We start from the raw sequence: 22,997 nt of genomic DNA, 5'->3' as shown, positions 1-22,997 counted from the left end.
GTCATATAAAATGGGTATCAGTTCACTAAAATCAGTACATAGGAGAATGAACAAAATGATACATCGGTTCAGTAATTTACCTTAAGAAGACAGTCTTAGGCTCCTTACACTCTGGAAAGACGTTGAGTGCAGAGTGATCTAATAGAGGTGTTCAAGTGGATCAAAGGCTTTAACAAGGGTGACGCAAACAAGGTCATCATATTAAGACAACAGAGAAGGACTCGCAGTAATAGATTTAAATTGGACAATTTTAGATTTAAGAAGGAAATAGGCAAGGACTGGTCTACCAATAGAGTGGTCAACGATTGGGATAGACTTGGTAACCACCATGTAGTGGGCGCTGAAACTATCGGTGGTTTTAAGAAAAGGTTAGATGATTTTATGGATGGGGATGATAGATGGTAATGGACATGGAACTATCTAGTGTAGGCCCTGTGGTCTCCTGCAATCGCCTTCATTATTATATTCTTATCTTTTGAATAATCTTGCTTTTTCAAAATTTGACTATGGTCTCTTGTTTATGTTTCATGTCAAACCTTCAAGTTCTTTTTGTCTATTTTTCATATACCTTTTCCTAACCAAAATATCATTCCAGCGTAGGAAGTCCCATTTTTCAGTCTTCCTCATGTATCTCATCGTTCTTCTTCTTCTTCTTCCACCACCTTTAGGTGTGATGACCACACTGCTGCTGTTTATTTCAGTCTGAGAAGAATGAGACTTTCAACGACATTTTTCATCATGTCCTCATCCATGTAACGAAATGCCACTAGTATATTCTTTAGCAACTTATTACTCCCTCATGTTATTATCTTTTTATGACTGTCGACGGATCATGCCTGATTCAAATTCTGAAATAATTTCCATTCTTTGTCTTTGCTATTATCTCCAATTTATTTTCTCGTTGGTCTTTGGTTACTTTGACCACATTCCAAGACTTTACATTTCTTTATATGAAAATTCATCTTCCACTCCTGGTTATATATTCCTTTTGACCAAGCTTGAAATAATTATATTGTGATGTTCTAAAAGATTAGGCGTGCAAGAGCGTCTACTCCAAAATCCGTGCTGGCTGTCATTTATTAGACAATTGTTATCTAACTGATATTCTGCAGCATCTCTTACAATTATTTCCGAAATTTTTTCATATGATCGAGGCCAGAGAGAGTTGATGTAGAAGGGAACGGGTGAGGAAGAGGCAGTAGGAATGGCGCCGAGAAGGATATAAGACTGCTCACGCAGAGTGAGAACACACTTGCTCTCCCACCTCAACCAATCTTACAACCACCACCACAGCAACAACGAAAAGAGTTCACACCACCACCAAAGACGAGAATGGCTCATTTGACCTTCTTCCTTATCCTAGCCGCATGCCTGGTTCTCCCTGCCCTCAGCCAGGTCACTTTCTCCAAGTCTTGGGTACCACAGGGCAAGCGCGCCAGCCCCCCTTCTGGAATGGCAGCAACCCTCGAAGTGCCTGACTCCTGCCGAGAAGCCAAGTTCGCCGTGCTCTCCGAAGTGTCTAACGCTCTCATGGTATGTGCTCTCTCCCGAAACTCGCTCTCCTTCACCATTCCCGGGTAGCTAGCCCCTCGCTGAGACCCACTCGATCAGCGGGTCAATGTTTTTTATATCACCCGAGAACCGAGATTGCACACCTTAAGATCTAGTGGAACGTCATCCATAGGTGTTGAAGAACGTGTACCGTATAAGGTCTACCACGGAAATAGATGGAACTTTGTGATTTGTACATATTCTTTAATGAATGCCCTCCCCCCACCCCTACCCACACATGGGATCTCGTTCGATCTCGTGGAAATAGGCTTCTTTATTTTGTATGTCTCATCCATGCCCCCAATTATGCCAAGTTTTCTTCGTGCCCTTCGTGCCGTGCCTTCGTGCTTCGTGCCGTTCGTAATTCTTAGGCTATGAACCCAAACATGCATTGCTTTGTTCCCTATAACCAGTTAGCTCCCCCTCTATTATTATATTCCTTATCCCCAGTAGACACCATCGCACTTCGTAATGAATTCCTCGGCCATGATATCCCACCCAGATATGTGCTGATTTTGCCCTATCAGTGTCCTTCGACATACCGTTTCCGCCAGAACGCCGCCTATCAGTGTCCTTTGCCAGAGTCTTAGACATTTTACTTTTCTTATAGAAGCAATGGAAGGGGAAAAGAAGCAGTCTGTACTGCAACAATTACTGCGGTATTATATTGCTCAGTGTGCCGAGCAAACTTCTCCGCCTGTTGCTGGAATGGGTTTGCTCTCGTCTGCGATAGCTCCATAGACCTGATCAAACTGAATTTACACCTAGTAAGTCAATAACTAATTGGATTCTAGCACTTCATATTCTTATGGAGCGCTAATGTGAAATTTAATAGGGACTGCTTATAATTTGGGTTAATCTCGAGAGGGAGTTTGTATCGTGATATACTCTGGGATCTGCGGATGTGTGGAAATTTTAAAAGGATTATTGAACTGATGTCTGAATTATTCTTTGGGGAGAAAAGTGCTGTAAAGTGTGGAGGAGACGTGTCCGTCTTCTTTCCTGTAAATTGGCAACACTAAGGTCATCGTCCCTGTCTTCACAGACGATGATATGCTTCCTACGTAGTCAATGGAAGTCCTGACTGAAGTCATGGATTCACTCATAGACCAAGATCAAGGTCAAGGCATTTGGGGGCTCACTAGATGATACAGTTCATTCTGTCCATGGATGTGGCGAGGGCACTGAGGTCTTGGAAAACTTCGCATGTCTTTGTAGTGCAGCGTGAAATAATGATGGGTCAAGTCAGGAAGTACTTCGATGGATTGCCATGGCTCATGGTATTGAGGACTCGTTCAACCAGAGTATATATGGAGTCGTTGACACTTATGTAGGAGGATTAAGATCCGAATCTTCCAGTTGCTTGTGATCTCTGTCTAGCTATACGGTTGTGAGACATGGACACTGAATGCTGACTTGAAGAGATGTCTCAACGTCTTAGGTACCAAGTGTCTTCGGAGAATTATGGGGGTATTGCTGGTATGACATATCAAACCAGTAACATGTTCGTGACAATCAGCCAAGGTCTATTACCAGCATAAATTGTAAAGGTCAACTCCAGTCAAATAGGCATGTGCCACGCTTAGCTGGTGATGATCTGACTCATAAGTTTAATCCAAAAGACATTTCTCAGTGAAGGAAGCGGAAGGGACGCCCACAAAACTTATGGATGGACCAAGTGGACCTAATTTACCGAGAGCTGTTTGGAATGGGAAGGGCGACTACATGGGGGTTTGCGCGTGGAAACTGCGAATAATGGCATCAACGGCGGACATTCCCCATTCTGGTAACATGCCTAGACTGAGGCTCACAGTACACACTCTGGTTTAATACAATATCATTCCAGCAATACCCCATGATTCTCCGAGGGCACATGGTACCAATGACATCGACGGAATAGAGTTGTGAAGAATTCTTTTGTGATCGGAGACTAATTTCCTTTCAAATAGAAAGGCTGATCACTCTTAGCTTGCACTCTCCTCCCTTGCTGTTACCCTCCTTTGATATTGCGTTTACCATACCTTTTCATTTTTTTTTTTCTTGGCATTCTGTGATGGGTGACATAACACTCCTACTACATTCCCCTGCATGTCACAAAAGGCAACTAAGTGGGCGGACTAGGGACCACCTCTTTTCGTGTTTTTCTCTCAGGTAGTCTGGGCAGAAATTATGATCTGACTCAGCCATTCCCTTCATATAGGGGACGAACACATTTACATGTAGCTATGGCATGGCAATATCTACCGGATGGAGCTCGAAGCTGCTTAGCAGGGAGTGTGTATCTAATATCTTTGCCAGGTGACACCGTTGTTATTGGATGGCAGTAGCCCGTAACGTCTTTCCATTTTTCCAGACCCTCATTGAGGAAGTTTCTCAGGAAGCACTTGACGAAAACCTCCCTGCCCTCAGGCTCAAGAACGCTTTCGTTCCCAGGTAGGTTGCTCTCGTCAGTGATATCGCCGGTCACCTTTTTCATCTTCACCCCTCTGCACAGCCTCCTTTTCCTCTCTCCTTTTTCTTATCATTAATGCTCACTCCATTCCCTTCGAATTTCATCCTACCCTTCTGTTCTTTCCACCGTACCTCGTCCGGAAGACCTCTAACTATACCTTACCTTACCGTCGTGCCATATCCTCTTGGACTTCGGCAACCATGGAGCGCCACCGTTCACGGTCCCTAGTTACTTGTAACATCTGTGCTGGTTTGAGTTGTTTTCCCGTCGCCCTCATCAGCCCGTCCATATACTTCTCCCTCTGCTTTCCTCTTGCTCTCCTTCCCTCCACCATTCCCGTCATCACCACCTCTTCCAACCCTTCCTTCCTCATTATATGTCCTAAGAATCGCAACTGTCTTTTCCTTATTGTTGTCATCAATTCCCTATCTGTCTCCATTTCTCTCAATACTTCTTCATTTGTTTTCTTCGCTGTCCATGGTACTCCTAATACTCGTCTCCATATCCACATTTCTGCTGCTTCTAAGTTTTCCTGCAATTTTTTCCTGATTGTCCACGCTTCTGAACCATATAATAGTGTTGACCATATAAATGTTTCAACTGTTCTTCTCCTTATATCTGTAGACATTTTCTTGTTTGTTAAAACCCCTTTCATTTTCTGAAATTTCTGAAACGTGCTTTTAGCTATCGCTATCCTTGATTTTATTTCCTTTTCACATCTACAATCTTCTGTCAATACGCTTCCCGGGTACGAAAATTTGGTTACTTGTTCTATTCTTCTCCCTGCTATTTGTACTTGCACTCTTGGTGGATCTGTTTTACTGGCCACTAGTATTTTAGTTTTCTCCGTATTTACATTTAAACCTTTCTCCTCACTAGCTCTTACGGTTACATTCAATAGATGTTGCAGTTTATCTTCTGAGTCAGCCACCAATACTATGTCATCAGCATATCTGATATGATTTATATTAAATCCTCCAATTTTGATCCCTTCCATTCCCTAAGGATCATCTCCCCATATAAATTAAATAAATCTGGAGACATAACACAGCCTTGACGCACTCCCCTCTTTATAGCTTGAAATTCTGTTCTTCCTCCCCGTACCCTCACCGCTGCTCTTTGCTTCCAATACAAATTTCTGATGATACTCATGTCTTTGCTATTTATATCCACTCTTTCCAAAATATTTATCAAATCCTCATGTCTTACCCTATCAAACGCCTTCTCGTAGTCAACAAAGCAAAGATATACATTTTGTTGTTTTTCTATCATCCTCTCCATAATCGTTCTTATTATAAAAATTGCATTTGCTGTTCCTTTCCCTTCTATGAAACCAAATTGCTCCCATGAAACTTGTTCTCTCACTTTATTTCTTATTCTATCTAAAGCTATCCTTAATATAATTTTGGTTATTTGACTCATGATACTGACTGTGCGATGTTTACTACATTCCATTGTTCCGTTTATCTTTGGTAGTGGTATAAAAATCGAGTTACACATATGTTCCGTTATTGTACCCTTTTCGTAAATTTGGTTTATTAGACTAGTGAGTTTTCTTATTGCAAATCCCCTAATGCCTCTAACATTTCAATCATCACACCATCCTCACCCATGGCTTTCCCTTTTTTCATTTTCTTCATTGCAAATTTCACTTCCTCTTCCATTATTTCTTCCCCATCTAGATATCTATAATTTTCCTCTTCTCCTTCTTGTCTGTCGTCCTCAAATAGGTCCCTTACATACTCCTACCATCTATGTTTGATATCCTCCTCGTCCATTAAAACCTTTCCTTCTCTATCTTTGATTGCCCCCCCATTATTCCCCTTTCTCTTGGTAATTTCTCTAATCTTATCATACATCATTTTAGAATCCTTTTTTTCAAGGTCCTCAATTTCTCTACATTGTTCATCAAGTCAACTCTCCTAGGCATCTATACACTTCTTTTTTATTTGTTTATTAAGTTCTCTATATTCATTTCTATCCCTATTTTTAGCTTCTCTTCTCTTATCCATTAGTTCGAATATTTCTTCTGTTATCCCTCTAACTATATTGCTGTTTTTTTTTAAATACTTCCATTGGTAGAACTAACTTTTGTCTTCAAAAGCCACCATAGAAAACCTTGTATATACAATTCTTTCCCGCGAGCATGACCAGCTTTCTTGTTAATGAACTTGCTCCAACAATGCCAAACTACGAAACATGTGTATCTTTTTGTAAGAACAATGGATTATTTCAAATGTTGGAAACTCAAACAAATATTCTTTTACTTCTACATGCATCTCTCTAGATATTTCTTTCTCTCACACAGAAAGCGACGAATGGCTTAAGAACTAAGCCCTCATCACGGACGGGTCTCACCGCTAATTCAGCATCTGCCAAAGATTGTCATTCTACTTGGAACGGTGTGCAGTCAAGAACATCCGCCATGGAATACTTGAACATTATTAAAAAATATTCTTGTAGTAGTTATTGATGAAGTATGTGCGAGTTATATTGATATGTTATTTGATAGATCTGACACTTTTTAGTTATTAAAAACTGTAAAAGCACATGTGGTCAATTAGTATTCACATAATTTTACTAGTGTCTCGTAAAACATGTAACGGGACATATTTTACACAACCTCAAGAGAAGGTAATGATTCATAGAAAATACCTGAAATAAGTTCTTTCACTATCAAATCCCCCTCTCTCACACACACACATGCGCGCGCGCGCACACACACACACACACACTTCTGATAAAATGGGATGATAGAAATACGAGGGCACGGAAAGAAAATCAAGAAAGACAGCTATAGAAGAGATCTGAAAAAGAACAGCTTTCCTCACAGAGTAATAGACAGTTGGAACAAGTTAGATGAGAAAGTGGTGTGCAAAAACAATACATGAATTTAAAAATAGTTTAGATAAAATGAGATATGAAGACGGGACACTACGAGCATAGCTCCCTTTCCCGTATAATACAACTAGGTAAATACACACACGCACACACACACACACACACACACACACTTTCGTCGGATTCACGGCGTGGATTGGAACTCCGGAAAAAAACGCATTTTTCGTGGATCTCAACTACGAGGAAGTACCTTATTGTATTTGTAGGGAAGGGGAAATCTCGTGGTGTAGTAAAAAGGTAATGAAAGGGGAGAAGGGGAGGGATTACTGAGGGAAATGGAAGAAAATGAGGAGGGAGACGAACGGGCTCCCCCTGACATCAGAAAAAATGTAAATAAAAGATCAGCTGACGACACTGGGGAAATCGAAAATATCAGTAAAAGCATTAAGATTAGAAATATAGATAAGAGCAGCACAGTGGAAGGTGAAGAAAATAATTTCCAGGGTTTAATGAGGGGGGGGGGAAGATACCAACCTCCCCCGATTGGCAAGACTAGAAGAAAAACTTGATCAAATGACCGAACATTGGGAGGTGAACAAAAACTTAACTATAGAAATAGAAGATTTAAAAAGACAGTTAAAAGAAGTAAAATAGGAGAATGAGGAATTAAAGAGGAATACTAAAGACAAAAAAGAGGCCATAGCAAAGGAAGCACAGGGTTGGAAAAAGATCCAAGAAAACAGTAGTTACATTTATTGACATAATTAAACAGCAAATGAAAGAACAAACTGAAGACTCAGTTATTAAAGTGATGAGACAGAAGGAGAATATAGTAAGGGACTTAGCAGATAAAAAGAAATGTATAATTACATTAGGAATGGAAGAGAAATATAACCCAAATAGAACCACAAGAATGAATGAGGAAAAAGAAAAAGTAAGCAGTTTACTAGAATTAGTACAGGAAGATGAACCTGAAATCATGAAACAAATTGAAGAGCTGTATAGACTCGGAAAGTATAGTACAGATAAGACCAGACCAATTAAGATTAAATTCAGGTCACAAACGACGGCAGAGAATATCTTATCCAAAACAGGGAAACTAGCAACAAGTGAACAATATAAAAAGGTATGGATAAAAAGAGAAATGAATAAAGAGGAAAGAGAGGAGGAAAAAAAGAAAAGACACGAAGCTAAGGGAAAAAAACGAGAACAGAACAGAGTCAGAAAAAGAGAAATTCTATTGGAGAGTAGTAAATATGAAAATAAGGAAATACGACATACAAGAGAAAAACAAAAGGGAAACAGAGAATACAATGGAAGTGGCAGAAAACTAAAAGTGTCTTACACAAATATAGATGGCGTAATAACAGGACTGAATGAGCTGAATGATTATCTGAAGGAAAAAGAACCGGACATAATGGGAATTGTAGAAACGAAATTAAAAGGTCCACTACCACCCAACAGTGTAGGCAATGATGCATATAATTATTGGATTAGAAACAGAGACAAAACAAGTGGGTGGAGTTATGTTCCTGACTAAGAAGGATATAAACGTGAAGTGTGTCACATATGGAAAGAATACAGTAGAGATGATTATGATCGAAGTGGAAGACAGAGATAAGAAGAGCAGAAAGTTCGTGATAAACTATGTGCCTCCAAAAATAGCCTTGTGGGAAGAGAGTGAACATAAAAGTATGTTAGAAGACACAAAGATAACATTAAATAAGAAAATGGAAGATGGAGGAAGAATAGTTATGATGGGCGACTTTAATTGCAAAGAAGTCTGCTGGGAAGAGATGACAGTAAAGGGTGGAGACGGCTCATGGGGAAATGTTATACTCGAGATGATTATTGACCATACAATGACACAGTGGATACAGGAGAACACTAGGTATAGAAATGAAGAAGAACCATCGAGACTAGACCTAATAATCACATCTGAACCTAGAATAAGGGAAAAGATTGAATATAGAACACCAATAAGTAAAAGTGACCACATATTGATTGAACTGGAACTAAATGAGGAAAAATACATGAAAAGAAATGAACAATATAGAAAAGGAAGAATGATGTATGAAAAAACAAACTTTGATAAAATAAGAGAATTCTTTCAAAAAGAAAACTGGGAAGAAACAACAGTGGAAGAGAAATGGAATATTTTGAAAAAAAAAAAAAAAGTGGAAAAGTATGTCCCAAGACAAAAACAAGAAAAAGAATATATAAAGTGCTGGTACAGCAAAAGTTGTAGGGAGTTAAAAGACAAAAGAGATAAAGCTTGGACCAAATGAAGAAATACAAAAGGCCTGAAAAATGGAATATATATACTTGTTATAGAAATGAATATGTACAGTACAAGTGTGCAGAGAGGAAAAGAGAAAATATGAAAAAGATGTCATAGAAAAATGTAAAGATCAACCAAAATTATTTTACAGATTTGTAAACAACAAACTGAAAAACAAACAAGATTTGGAGAAATTAAGACTAGGAGGAGTTAAATACACAGAGGAAATAGAAATGGCGGAAATTATGAACAAGCATTTTAAATCAGTGTTTACAAGGGAGAACATACCTGAAGAGATCGAATGGAAAGAGAAAGTCCCCCCTATGAAAGAAATAGAAGTAACAAATAATGAAATAATGAAACACTTGAGTAATCTTGATGTCAGAAAATTGCATGGACCAGATGAAATAGCAAACTGGATTTTGAAAGCATGCAGGAATGAACTGGCAGACAAAATACATAGTATAATAAACAGTTCCTTGAAAGAAGGAAAAGTTCCAGAAGATTGGAAAAAAGCAAATATAGTACCTATATATAAAGGGGGAAATAAAGAAGACCCTACCAACTATAGACCAGTCTCTCTAACAAGTACAATAGCAAAAATTTGTGAAAGAATTGTCAAAAGTAGATGGGTAAAATATTTAGAAAAAACGTGCTAAATCCAAGGCAATTTGGATTCAGAGAAGGACGATCATGCGTCACCAATTTAATATGTTTCTATTCAAGGCTAATAGATATAATACAAGAAAGAGATGGATGGGCTGATTGTGCATTTCTAGACCTAAAAAAAGCTTTTGACAAAGTACCACATAAGAAGTTGCTTAAGAAACTAGAAACCGAAGGAGGAATACAGAGCAAACTGCTTAAATGGATGGAAGACTTTTTGCAAGAAAAATGAGAGTAGTGATAAGAGACAAACACTCAAATTGGGATGAAGTAATAAGTGGTGTTCCACAAGGAACAGTTTTGGCCCCAATAATGTTTGCTATATATATTAATGATATGGATGAAGAAATTGAGTTATATGAGCTTCTATGCAGATGATGCAAAACTATTAAAAAAAGTGAACACGGAAGAAGATTGTGAATCACTACAGTGATCTAAATAAAGTCTGGGAATGGAGTAAGAAGTGGGAGATGGAGTTCAATACTAAAAAGTGTAGTATAATGGAATTTGGAAAAAGGAAAAACAGAATAACAGGAGCATATAAATTGGGAGAAGAAAGTATAAACAAAGTTGAAAATGAGAAGGACCTGGGAGTCATTGTTATGAATAATATGTCACCTGAGAAACAAATAAATAAGATTTTTGGTGAAACTTATAATTTAATAAGAACAATCAGTGGCATTTACATACCTGGATGAAGAAATGGTGAAGAAAATACTAATCACTCTGATAAGACCAAGATTGGAATATGCAGCAACGATGTGGTCACCAAGTACAAAAAAATGTATAAAAAAACTTGAAAGAATACAAAGAGCAATTACAAAATCGGCACCAACACTCAAAACTATCATATGAAGAGAGACTAACAAAACTTGAGCTACAGACACTAGAGCAAAGAAGAGAGAGAGGAGATTTGATAGCTATTTACAGAATCATGAAAGGCATAGAAATTATTGATAGAGAGGATCTGATAAAATAGGATGATAGAAATACAAGAGGACACGGAAAGAAAATCAAGAAAGACAGCTATAGAAGAGATCTGAAAAAGAACAGCTTTCCTCACAGAGTAATAGACAGTTGGAACAAGTTTGATGAGAAAGTAGTGTGTGCAAAAACAATACATGAATTTAAAAATAGTTTAGATAAAATGAGATATGAAGATGGAACACCATGAGCATAGCTCCCCTTCCCGTAAAATACAACTAGGTAAATACACACATACACTTGTATGTTGGCAGTTGGAGGGAGAAGACGTTCGACCTAGCTCTATATGTTTAGCAAAATTACCTAGTTCTGAGCAATAAACGGAATTGAAGGGATGAGGGAGGGAATAATGGCTCTGCTGGTAAGTGATGAGACAGGAAAGTACTTGGTAGAGTGGAGAGAAGTGTCTTACAATTTAATGTGGGTGAAGGTGAAACTGGGATAAGAGATGTAGGTTTTTTGTGAGTACATATAGTCTTGGTAGTGAGGAAAGAGAGAAGGAAAGAGAGGTGTTTTGGATTTATTTAAATTTGTCTATAGTTTTCGGGGTTGAAGTAATAGAGAAAGATCTTACGTATATGTATATTTATGTTTGGCACTTTTCTTAAACAGTGCTTGCTATCATCAACTCCCTTTCTAAACACATCTCAAACATTATCTCTTTGCTATAATTATCATCTGACACTCCAAACCTCCCTACTACATCTTTCATTTTTTGGCCCAAAACTATGATGATTATCATCATCATAGTTTTGGGGGGAATGTAAATGTCGTGGTGTCAGGGGATCTCAATGCTGGAGTAGATGAGCCAAAATATGCAAGATGTGATGATGATGATGATATGGTTTAACGTCACAAACTCCCCCCTATCGGAAGGCTAGGACAATGCCCCTCACAGAGGGCTTTGTAGTGTGGAATTTAATGAACCATGCCCTTGGTTCAACTTCGCTGGTGGCAGGATTCAATCCGCCATCCCCTCGACCTACGCCGCAAGTAATGACGCCCTTACCTGCTCAGCCAGAGAGCAAGATGTAGTAGGGAATTATCGTTACGAGATAATGTTGGAGATGTTTAGATAGGGATTTGATGATAGCAAACACTGTTTAAGATGAGTGACAAACAGATATACGTGGGCCTAAGATCTTTCTTTATTAATTAAACTGTATTTCTATCACCTGTAAAGCTGCTCCCTCTTACTACTTTTAGGTGGTGACAAAGAAACAGCCCCACACCAAAAGAACACAGACAACAGTCTAGATTTTCTAAAAAGAGAAATATGTGGAAGGGCCGAAGATTGTTGCCACTGTGGAGCAATGGATTTTCCATTCAGTGAAACTTTGAGGCAAGACAAATAGCACTGGAAGATTATATAACAGGATCTATAGCAAGCAGGGAAAACATCACCAACTGCTGATCAGATATTCCACTGCTCTCTTCCCTAAACATCTTTACATCCAGTACTCTTTTGCACACCCCAACATAATCTATTAATATTCTATCAGTTACCCTCCCGTCAACCACTCTAACCCATGAACATCTTCTTGAACATGGTAATGGCAATGAAGTCATATATAAATAGGAATAATGGAAAATATGGTTTATCAGTGCTTCTTTTTTATTGTGCAATACAGTATCTGGATCAGTACTGTATGTACCATACAGTGTATTATAACTGCTTGCATAACTGTCTAATTCTTAATAGGACCTTAGAGAAAGGTAGAATTTGCAACCATCATGATCACATATCAGATCTTTATCAAGTCTAGTGTCAATCACACTGTATACAAGACAATGATGACATTAAATTCCGTTTAGCTTTTCCTGCACATTGTGCAACTTTGCATTAAGCTGAAAATTCTTCACACACTACATGACATTTACAATGAATACACGGCCTTCAAATTGCACTCTATATAAGTGGGTGTACTGTATAACTATATTAAGTTTGGATAAAAGAAAATATACTGGTATCATAATAATCATAGCACAATCTTCCATAAATTTGATAACTTTATCAATGCATGTCCAAATGTTTTATGAATTCATACCTGGCTGGTGGTAGTGTACTGTATGTTTATAATGAAAATAAACAGTCTGCCACAAAACTATGGCTGTTATGTACCTTCATATATAACAAGGACATCAGCCTTGGTGTGTGGGCATCTAAACTCTCTACAGTTAGTATCACTGACTGTGAATATCTAAATCCACATCTGAGAATGACAGGCATACAGTTCTATTTTAAGAGTCCTCAAACCCACCCACCCATCACATGACTACAAACACAGCCCACCAAATGTGACAACTAGAGCAGTATTCAATGCAAAACACCTACAACCTACCCATAGTCTTCCACAACACTTTCATACAAAAATGCATATTCACTCAGATCACATTGTAATTACTCCTTCACTGCCAAATTCTACATTCCACAAAACTTCCCCTGAAATCAACCTAATAGAGAAATGACTTCCATGACAAACAAGAACTGCATTGGTACACCATTCACATCACTGAAACTGTAATGACACCAACTGCCCCAGATGCAACCATTTCACAGAAGACTCCGACCACCTTATATATTGTCCTGCACTTGTTCTTTCTAGACATGAACACAAAATATCTTCACTGAGCAACTTATTGATTGAACTAATGGCAGTGGTTGGTTTGCAGAGATCAATCAATCCATTGCCCCAGATTTCTCTTCTAGGAGACCCTGGTAACTGGCAACACCCACTAGATTGGCCTCTGAATCACTCAAGAAAGAAATTTGTGTAGTCTATATAAGGCAAGGGTGAGGCACTGAAGGATGATGTGTTTGTTGTTTTCTGTGTGATGGCTGCATCTAGGGCAGTCTGTTTCTGTGGCCAGGCCTATCATGTGTCGGTATTTAGTGCTGGTCATAGTCATGCTCATGCTATATATAGTTCCTGCTTTTCTTGGGAGGGGATTTTTCTTCAAGGCAATCTGAAGAGGTTCAGTCCTACTGATTTGTCTGTCAGGTGACAACTTGTCTTTTATCAATACTCCTATGTTTCTCCTCTTTTGCAATGTATTCTCTTCTCAAGGAATAGTTTAAAGTTGGTCTTCTGCATCTATTTCCCATTTCCAGTACTTGCAACTTTTTGGTATTGGAATGAATTTTTCCATTCTTGGTTCCATGTGAAAATCGTTTCTTTTTGCAATGGCCGACAATCCTCATAATTTTTGCATCATCTGTGAACATGCTGGCATAGCTTACTGCATCTTCCATCATGTCACTAACCGAGACAACATTATTGCTGTAATCAGTGAACCTTGTGAAACTCCGCTCATTACTACTCTCCATCCTGACATCTTATCCTTTACTACTGTCCTCATGTATCTTCCCTTCAAAAATCTTTCATTCATTCAAGTAGTTTGCCTCTTAGGTCTCCAATATTCACACAAGTCAGTGAGGTACTTCATTAAAAGTCTTCTCTTGGTTGAGATACACACAGTCTACCTACCCCTCATTCTCTTGCATCACATCGATTACTTGTGTAAAAGCTTAATAGGTTTGACACACATAACCTTCCAGATCTGAAGCCAAACTGACGGTGTGTCTTCAAATTACTTGACCCATTGATCTTTCACAATCCTTTCATATTTCACTTTTGTGCTGGTCAGTGATACTGGCCTATAACCTAGTGGTATCTCTTTACTTCCACGTTTGTGAATTGGTACAACATTAACCCTTTTCCAATTGAGCAGCACTATACCTTCTTTTATTAAACATACAATATGACCATGTGTGTGTGTGTGTGTATCTACTTAATAAAGGAAAGGAGCAACACTCAATGGGTCCCATCTCCTGTTCTCCAATTTATCGTGACTAAATCTAAAATTCATTTACAGTTCCAACTTTGTCTATATCCTTGATTTCTATTATCATATTTAGATTTGAATTCATGTATTGCTCCAGCTCAGGCTATATCAATTATCTATGTATATGTGTGTGTATACACAAAACATACATATACCAAGGGCTTTTTCTCTTACAAGGGAAGTAACCAAAATCAAAGTCATAAATCCATTCCCACCTATTTCATCCCCACATACTCCACTCTCTCCATCTTTTCTTGGCTCCTCCTGAATGATGAGTCATCCCTACATCTTGCCCACTGCCCTGGGTCAGAAGCAATGCAGCAAGTCAAAGCACATCCACAGCAAGGCTGCTTCATTTAATGGGCATCCCCCTCATGCAGAAAAAGATAAAAGACTCGGAGAAATCCCTTTGGCTGCATCAGAATATCATTCACACATACTCCCTCACCCCATTCCATACATTACAGCATCATCCATATACAACCATTCTCCGTATATGGAAAACTATATTTCTTTATATCCTTTAGGCATAGTCTGCCTTAATTTGTTCTCATGATTTCTTAAAGCCCCCCTATCCTTAATCAAGAGATCACTTCTGTCAATGTAATTTATCCCCTTTTGTGACCTGAATACTGTAATCATATTACCTTTTCTTTGATCTTTCAAAGTTGGCAGAGCCAGCATATTTACCTAATTGTAGTACTGCATACAGAAGATCAATGCTTGTTGGGTCCCATCTACTCTACAATTTATCATAACTAGTCTCAATTTCATGTAGTTCCAACTTAGTCTATATCCTTGATTTCAAATTATAATTAATTTGAATTCATGTATTGTTCTATCCTTGGCTCTAACCTTCTAAGCTATTCAATATTTATGCATCTATATGGAAAACTATTCCTTCAAATGCTGTAGACATGTAATTTTCCTTAATTTGCTTACATTACCACTTAAAGCCCTCACATCTTTAATCATGAGATCCCTTCTGTCAATGCAATCTATCCCCTTTAGTGACCAGAATAATGTAATCATATCACCTTTCTCTTTGATCTTACAAAATTGGCAGATAAGGTTTATCTGCTAGGCTAGGAACCTGTTTGGTAGCAGTCCTTCGTACTTTCCCAATCTTGCTTACATCCTTCAATCTGTGTATGTGTGGATGTGTGTGTATAATAAGTGAAATAAAATCTATAAACTACCAGCAGTTTTATCAAAGATAATGAATACAAAATTAGTTACATCTTATTATATGGACAGAAGACAGGGGTGAATGGAGAATAGTTGTATATGGATGATGTTGTGATGCATGAGGTGGAATGTGTGAGCAAAATTGTGTGAGCAAAATTTGACGCAGCCCGAAGGGATTTCTCCCCGTCTTCACCTTTTATACATGGGGGGACAGAGAGGGGGGTTGCCGATGTAATGAAGCGGCCTTGCTGTGGATGTGCTGTGTATTGTGGCACTGCTTCCGACCCAGGGCAGTGGACAAGGTGCAGGGATGACCGTCATCCAGGAGGTGCTAAGATAAGAGGGAGGGTGGAGGGGTGTGGAGTGTATTCAGGGATGGAATGGGTGGGAATGATTTTATGCCTTTTACTTTTTGGCTACCTCCCTTGTAAGGGGGAAAAAGCCTTGGTATATGTATGTATTATATGTAACATACAAAACCTAAAAAAGTTCAATACGAGGGTTGAAACACAAATGTATGCTAGTTTTTAAAGTAACCTATGTATTTCCAGACCAAACTCCACATATATTTCTCATGAGTATCATAATAGTCAATGCTATGACAATATAGACATTTGATAAGGGATCATCCCTCTGTTGACTTACCTAATGATGAAGACAAATTTACATACAAATACCATTTCCTGCACTGTTCACTCATCATTCCTTCAAACAATAGTGGCATACTCATCTATAAATAACTTACCTACATTCAACCAAACAATTTTACTAAATACATTTGGTACAATTCTCAACACCTTTCAATCTCCTGAAGACAAATTTATCTATACAATTAATGGAATTGGAAAAAAATCAGATTATTCTAACAAGATCCCTAGTCTGAAAGATTTTGTAGACCAATAATATAAATTCTGAACAAGGTATATTACAAAACTAGGATACCATTTCATAATTAATCTTTACATAATCCTATTGGAATGTCAACATTTGCAGCACAACCAATCATAGAAATATCAAGAGACCATCACACTCATACCTTTAGAATCTTTCAAAGGTTAATATAATCTTGGAAATGTTCTCTTACAGGGATTCTGACTAATCGTTTTTATTACATCACAGGTTATTTCATATAGTGTGTGGATAAACATGACCTGACACAATGTATCATGGAAAAGGAAACTAAATTCTTGTTCCTTTTTTTTAACCTTTGGGACACAAATAAAAGGGTTCCCATTTACATAATTGCTTCAAGAAAAAGTTTAACCTGGTGCTCTATTACTAATGCATTTCTTTGCGACATTTATACACCCACTTCAAGCAAACAAAAAACAAACAAGGAGTTCGTCCTATTTTACATTTCATCCTCCTCATCGTAGCTAATTTCAGGGAAATCGCCCATTTCCACGTTAGAAGGTCGTGTGAAGCCTCCGTACTTGTTAGGTGCTTCAAAATAACGTTTTCCTCCTACACTGCTCAGAGAAAAGATAAATAAATTAATGTCAGATATTTAATTCTAAATTATTCATTACCATGAGTGATTAGCAAAATATTTTTAAATGAAGAGCAAAATATTCCTAGACACAAACTGACACTCAATAGCTACAGCAACATACGACAACTCAATTTACGATACACAAATAAGATAATAACTGTAAAATGATGTCCAACATGCTCAATGTATTGGTAATAAATAATATGCACATACTATTGAGAGGATTAGGAGATGATTAGGAGAAGAACAGAGGGAGTAATTGGCGAGGAACAGTGTGGATTTAGGACAGGTAGAGGTTGTGTAGATCAGATTTTTGTGGTAAGACATATGTGAGAAAGCTATAGGAAAAGGTAAGGATGTTTTTTGGGCTTTTATGGATCTGGAAAAGGCTTATGACAGGGTAGACAGGAAGGCACTGTGGGAGGTTTTGCAGATATATGGGACAGGAGGAAAGCTTCTAGGAGCTGTCAAGAGCTTTTACGAGAGTAATAGAGCATGTGTCAGGATTAGAAATGGCGAGAGTGAGTGGTTCGAGGTAAAGGTGGGACTTCGTCAGGGATGTGTTATGTTGCCCTGGTTGTTCAATTTATACATGGATGGGGTGGTGTGAGAGGTAAATGCAAGGGTGGTGGGTCAGGGGTTGGAGATGTTTAAAGAAAATGGAAAAAAATGGGAGGTGAGCCAGCTGTTGTTTGCGGACAACACTGCGCTTATAGCAGGATCAGAGGAGGGATTGAGGAAGTTGGCGACAGTTTGGGAGTGTGTGTGAAAGGAGAAATTTGAAGGTAAATGTGGGTAAAAGTATGGTGATGAGATGTACAAAGGGTGAAAGTGGCAGCAGACTGGAAGTGAGCATTAAGGGAGAGCGAATAGAGGAAGTAGATAGTTTTAGATACTTGGGTGCGAATGTGGCAGGAAAGGGTTGAGTGGAGGAGGAGGTAGAATGTAGATTGAGAGAAGCGAGTAAATGCCTTGGTGGATTAAAAAGTGTAATGAGGAATAGACATTTGGGAATGGATGCTAAGAGGAGACTGTATGAAGGAGTGATTGTGCCAACAGCACTGTATGGGGCAGAAACATGGAACATAAGAGAGGAAGAGAGAAGGAGTTTGAATGTGTTTGAGATGAGGTGTCTGAGAAGTATGATGGGGGTTACTAGGCTAGAGTGAGAAATGAGGAGGTGAGGTAGAGAACAGGGGTGGTAAGGGATTGGGAGATAGGGTGGATGAAAGAGTATTGGGATGGTTTGGACACATGGAAAGAATGAGTGAAGAAAAACTAGTAAAAGAGGTATAGAAGGCAGATGTGGTGGGAGTGAACATGAGGGGGGTGACCCAGGATATGATGGATGGATGGGGTGAAAGGGGCTTTGGGGAAGAGGGGAATGTCTGTTGAGGAAGGACGGGAGAGGACAGAAGACAGGAGTGAATGGAGAATGGTTGTATATGGATGTTGATGTGATGCATGAGGTGGAATGGGTGGGGAGATGGGGGGGGTGAGGTAGTATGTGTGAGAAAAATTTGACGCAGCCTGAAGGGATTTCTCCCCATCTTCTTTTCTGAATGAATAGACAGAGAAGGGGGGTCGCAAATTTAATGAAACAGCCTTGCTGTGAATGTGCTGTGTCTTGCGACACTACCTCTGACCCAGGGCAGTGGACAACATGCAGGGATGACCCATCATCCAGGAGGTGCCAAGATAAGAGGGAGGGAAGAGGGTGGACGGGAGTGGAGTGTATTTAGGGATGGAATGGGTGGGAATGGTTTTTATGCCTTTTTCTTTTTGGCTACCTCCCTTGTAAGGGGGAAAAAGCCTTTGGTATATGTATGTATGCATGTACATACTTTTAATTATAAACAATCACTGCAACTAAATGGGGAAAAAAGGATGTAATAGTAATCATTGCTTATTTCAAGTTCACCAACTAAAAACCTGCATCCCTATAGCAGTCATTCCGAATCACACATAGATCTCTGTATTTATCTAGTTGTATTATATGACAAGGGGAGCTATGCTTGTAGTGACCCGTCTTTGTATCTCACATCTAGTTTGTTCTTAAATTCTTGTATGGTGTTTGCAAACACTATTATTTCATCAAGTTCGTTCCAGACATCCACCACTCTGTATGGAATTTTTTTTTTTTTTTCAGATTTCTTCTATAACTATCCTTTTTGAGTTTCTTTTCATGTCCCTTTGTTTTTCTTTAATAAACAATCACTGCAACTAAATGGGGAAAAAGGATGTAATAATAATTATTGCTTATTTCATGTTCACTGACAAAAAACTTTTTTTTGTTCAGATCTCTTCTATAATTATCTTTTTTGAGTTTCTTTTTATGTCCTCTGTTTTCCTTTTATCCCACTTTAATAAGTCTTCTCTGTCAAGGACTTTCATGCCTTTCATGATTCTGTAAATGGACAATAGATTGCCTCTTTCTCTTCTTTGTTCCAGGGTTGGTAGTTCCAGTTTAGACAATCTTTGTTTGTATGTCAATTTTGAAAGTGTTGGGCCCTCTTTGTTGTTGCTCTTTGGATTTTATTTTCCTTGTATTCTTTTTTTTTTTTTTTAATGGGTGTACATAGTGTAGCAGTGTACTCCATTCTTGGTAATAGCCTCTTCACTCCAGGGCACATCGCACGTCTGGCAGCATTAGCCGCCAGATGTGTGATGTTGCGTCATAATAATCGCATTATAAAAAATAAAGTCACTACTCAATCGCTCGTTCTCTTTCATGCGTGAATTTTGATAACCATAGAAAATATGATGAAGCCAGTTTAGAGAGAATGACTACAATAAATATAATCAAGACGCCGACGTCGGCATCATCGCGTACCCACTTGCTCATCATGATGCCTACGTAGGCGTCACCGTATAGAAGTGGTTAACAGTGTGACTAGTATTTTTTTTTACCACTTCATCCAAGTAATTAAAAGCCACCTTTATTGATCTTAGTAAATTGTAGGTTTCTCCAACTATTTTGTTTATATGTTTGTCTGAGGATATGCCTTTGGTGATAATTACTCCTATGTACTTTTTGGAACTAACTTTCTTCACTTCCTTTGTACTGATTTCATATTGTCCTGATATTCATTTTTACTTTTTCCAACTTCCATTATACTACATTTCTTAATGCTGAAGTTCACTTTCCAAATTTGACTCCATTCCCAGACTTTGTGCAGATCTCTCTGTAGTAATTCACAGTCTTTTTCTGTACTTACTTTCTTTAGTAGTTTTGCATCATCTGCAAAGTTCATTTAATATTCTACACCTTCATCCATGTCATTTATATATATATATAGCAAATGATATCTGAGCCAATACTGAACCCTGTGAGACTCCACTTATCACTTCTTCGCTGGTCAAGTTTTTATCTCTAAGTATCACTCATTTTTCTCCCATGCAAGAAATCTTCCATTTCAGTAATTTTCCGTCTACACCTTCTGTTGTTTTGAGTTTTCTTAATATTTTTTTTTTTTTTGTGGTAGTTCATCCAGGAAAGCACAGTCTGCCCATCTGTCCATTTCTTGCATTATATCTATTAACCTTGAATAAAAAGAAATCAAGTTTGTGGCACATGATCTTCCCTGTCTAAAACCAAACTGTTTTGGATTTAGTATATTGTTTTTCCTGTCTGAGTGGGTTAGGGTGTCCTTACTTGTGACAAAGGTCGAGGGTATGGCGGTTCAAATCCTGCCACCAGCAAAGTTGAACCAAGGACATGGTTCATTCAATTCTATGCTACAAAGTCCTCTGTGAGGGGCACTGTCCTAGCCTTCCGATAGGGGGGAGTTTGTGATGTTAAACCATATCATCATCATCCAGATGTTTAGTCCATCTACTTTTGATAACTTTTTCACAGATTTTAGCTATTGTACTTGGAGGTGCCAAGATAGGAGGGAGGGAGGAGGGTGGAGGGGAGTGGAATATATGGGAAATGAAATGGGTGGGAGTGATTTCTATGCCTTTTTCTTTTTGGCTACCACCCCATGTAAGGGGGAAAGCCTTTGGTATATGTATGTACTTGTAAGGGTAAAGGTACCACTTAGAGGCCATAGGCTACTGTGCAGTGCTTTAACCTGCTCAGCTATAGAGGCTGCAAGTTTGAGTCCTGCATGCGACAGTCATGAAAATGATCTGTTTGATGTCACTGTCCACTTGCAAATTTCTCACATAGTTACAAATGGTGAAGAGTGAAAGGGATTTGTTACAGTCTTTACCCCCTCCTATGAGTGGGCTCAGGTCTCTGGTGAAAAAGGAAATGGGGCCGCAGAGAGCAATCTTTCCTAATCTCGGGAACCAGTATGGTTCCGAGTTCCCAGACTTTTGTAGCCTCTGTAGCTGAGAGGGTTAAAGCGCTGCACAGTAGCCTTATGGCCTCTGAGAGGTAGGTTCAAGTCCTGCATGTGACGGTCATAAAAATGATCAGATTGATGATGCTGTCCACTAGTGAATTTCTCACATATATATTCATATACACATACACATCAAAGGTACTTGTGAATGGGTACATGACCTACATTTTACATTACTTGTACAAATATTCTTACTGATTTTCCTAACACTGTGGGACCAATGACATACTTGTGGTGATCCTGCAAGATGGACCACAGTTTCCCATTTTCAAAACTCGTCAACTCCCCCTCACCTCCATCAGGTGTTGTCCTATAGGGCTGATAATTAATCAGTCTCTGGGCTGGGCCCAGGATCTCTCTCTCTCTCTAGTTTCAATAGCATTTCTTGTAACTTTTCACAAATAGAGCTGACAACTGGTAATTGCTCCTTTCCTCCTACTACTGTACTTCAGCTTGTGATACTGATATAGTCCCACATCACTAAAACACAGATAACAGTCCAAAATTTCTTCCCATAGAGATCTGCGGGAAGGCCCAAGGACCATTGCCAACCACTGTGGAGCTGTAGGTTTTGCACTAGCCTAAACTTGAGGCAGCAATTGTTATATTTCTAACACTGTCTAAAACAATAAATCAACTTATAAACATTATTCATAAAACATGTCATTAATGAAACTATCAAATCTTGTGTTTGTAACCTCACCTGCCATCATTCTTGCCAAGTGGTTCATCATACTTCACTCCGACCCAAATTCCTTGACTGAAGTGAGTCTTCCCAATAAACATGACGACACCTCTTCGTGTTGGTTCACCCTGGACACGGACCTTCAAACAACAGACATGTTGACAATCCACATATACATTAACATATCATCAACTAAGCCAAAGTTAAATGCATTCCAAAGTCAAAATATAACCTTTGTACTGACAGGTATGGCATGACAAGGCAAGGGAAACATGGAGGTCTGTAGAGTTTTTATTAGGGCAGTAACACACCACTCCACTGGTTTTGACTTGTATCTTCCTTAAAAGTTGGTATTATAATCCTCTGGCTGATTGACAGGCCCTTAAATCTACTAGTTGTTGTTGTTGTCGTTCCCTAGACTGTCTGTCCGAGCAGTCCCGTCTCCCCAAGGAATGCCATAGCCAAAACTGGGTTTTCCCACAAATCCTTTATAGAGCATATGTTGTGTTGTTTGTGTGCACGATTATGTATAATGCAGTCTTCCATTATGTGTTGTATGGTATGGGGTGAAGTGTTACATCCTGGGCAGCTGTTCACAACGCGATCATCCAGCCTCTTCTGGTAGCTTAGAAGTGCTGGGTGGTGACCGCACCGCAGTC

The 22,997-nt window shown here is 38.8% G+C and overlaps 2 protein-coding genes across 3 annotated transcripts in view; one reads left to right on the top strand and one right to left on the bottom strand.

The window, feature by feature from the left end:
- The first annotated feature begins 1,253 nt into the window (after positions 1-1,253).
- Positions 1,254-16,908, top strand: LOC143023095 (uncharacterized). Its single transcript, XM_076181576.1, has 3 exons — positions 1,254-1,533; positions 3,905-3,984; positions 16,896-16,908. The coding sequence occupies exons 1-3, from the start codon at positions 1,333-1,335 to the stop codon at positions 16,906-16,908; spliced, it is 294 nt and encodes a 97-aa protein (XP_076037691.1). The 5' UTR covers positions 1,254-1,332.
- The window catches only part of LOC143023091 (tubulin-folding cofactor B-like), a 24,963-nt gene continuing 14,338 nt past the window's right edge, over positions 12,373-22,997 (bottom strand). For both annotated transcript variants that reach the window (XM_076181571.1, XM_076181572.1), the window contains exons 6-7: positions 22,357-22,478; positions 12,373-17,278 (exon numbers count right to left, since the gene is read on the bottom strand). In XM_076181571.1, coding sequence (XP_076037686.1) covers positions 17,161-17,278; positions 22,357-22,478 — 240 coding nt within the window. In that variant the 3' untranslated portion in view covers positions 12,373-17,160. The remainder of the gene's footprint in view (positions 17,279-22,356; positions 22,479-22,997) is intronic.

This window comes from Oratosquilla oratoria, unplaced genomic scaffold (assembly GCF_046742065.1).
Source record: "Oratosquilla oratoria isolate Oo_2021 unplaced genomic scaffold, ASM4674206v1 SCAFFOLD332, whole genome shotgun sequence".
Classification (NCBI taxonomy): domain Eukaryota; kingdom Metazoa; phylum Arthropoda; class Malacostraca; order Stomatopoda; family Squillidae; genus Oratosquilla; species Oratosquilla oratoria.
Note: the sequence above shows the minus strand (reverse complement) of the source record. Positions and strands in the feature narration are given on the sequence as shown.

What these genes read in the sequence shown, in the direction of transcription:
- LOC143023095 (XM_076181576.1), top strand. Translation starts at nt 1,333, where the DNA reads ATGGCTCATTTGACCTTCTTCCTTATCCTAGCCGCATGCCTGGTTCTC. An exon ending in AAGTGTCTAACGCTCTCATG is followed by an intron (nt 1,534 to 3,904) that starts GTATGTGCTCTC and finishes CCATTTTTCCAG; the next exon opens with ACCCTCATTGAGGAAGTTTC.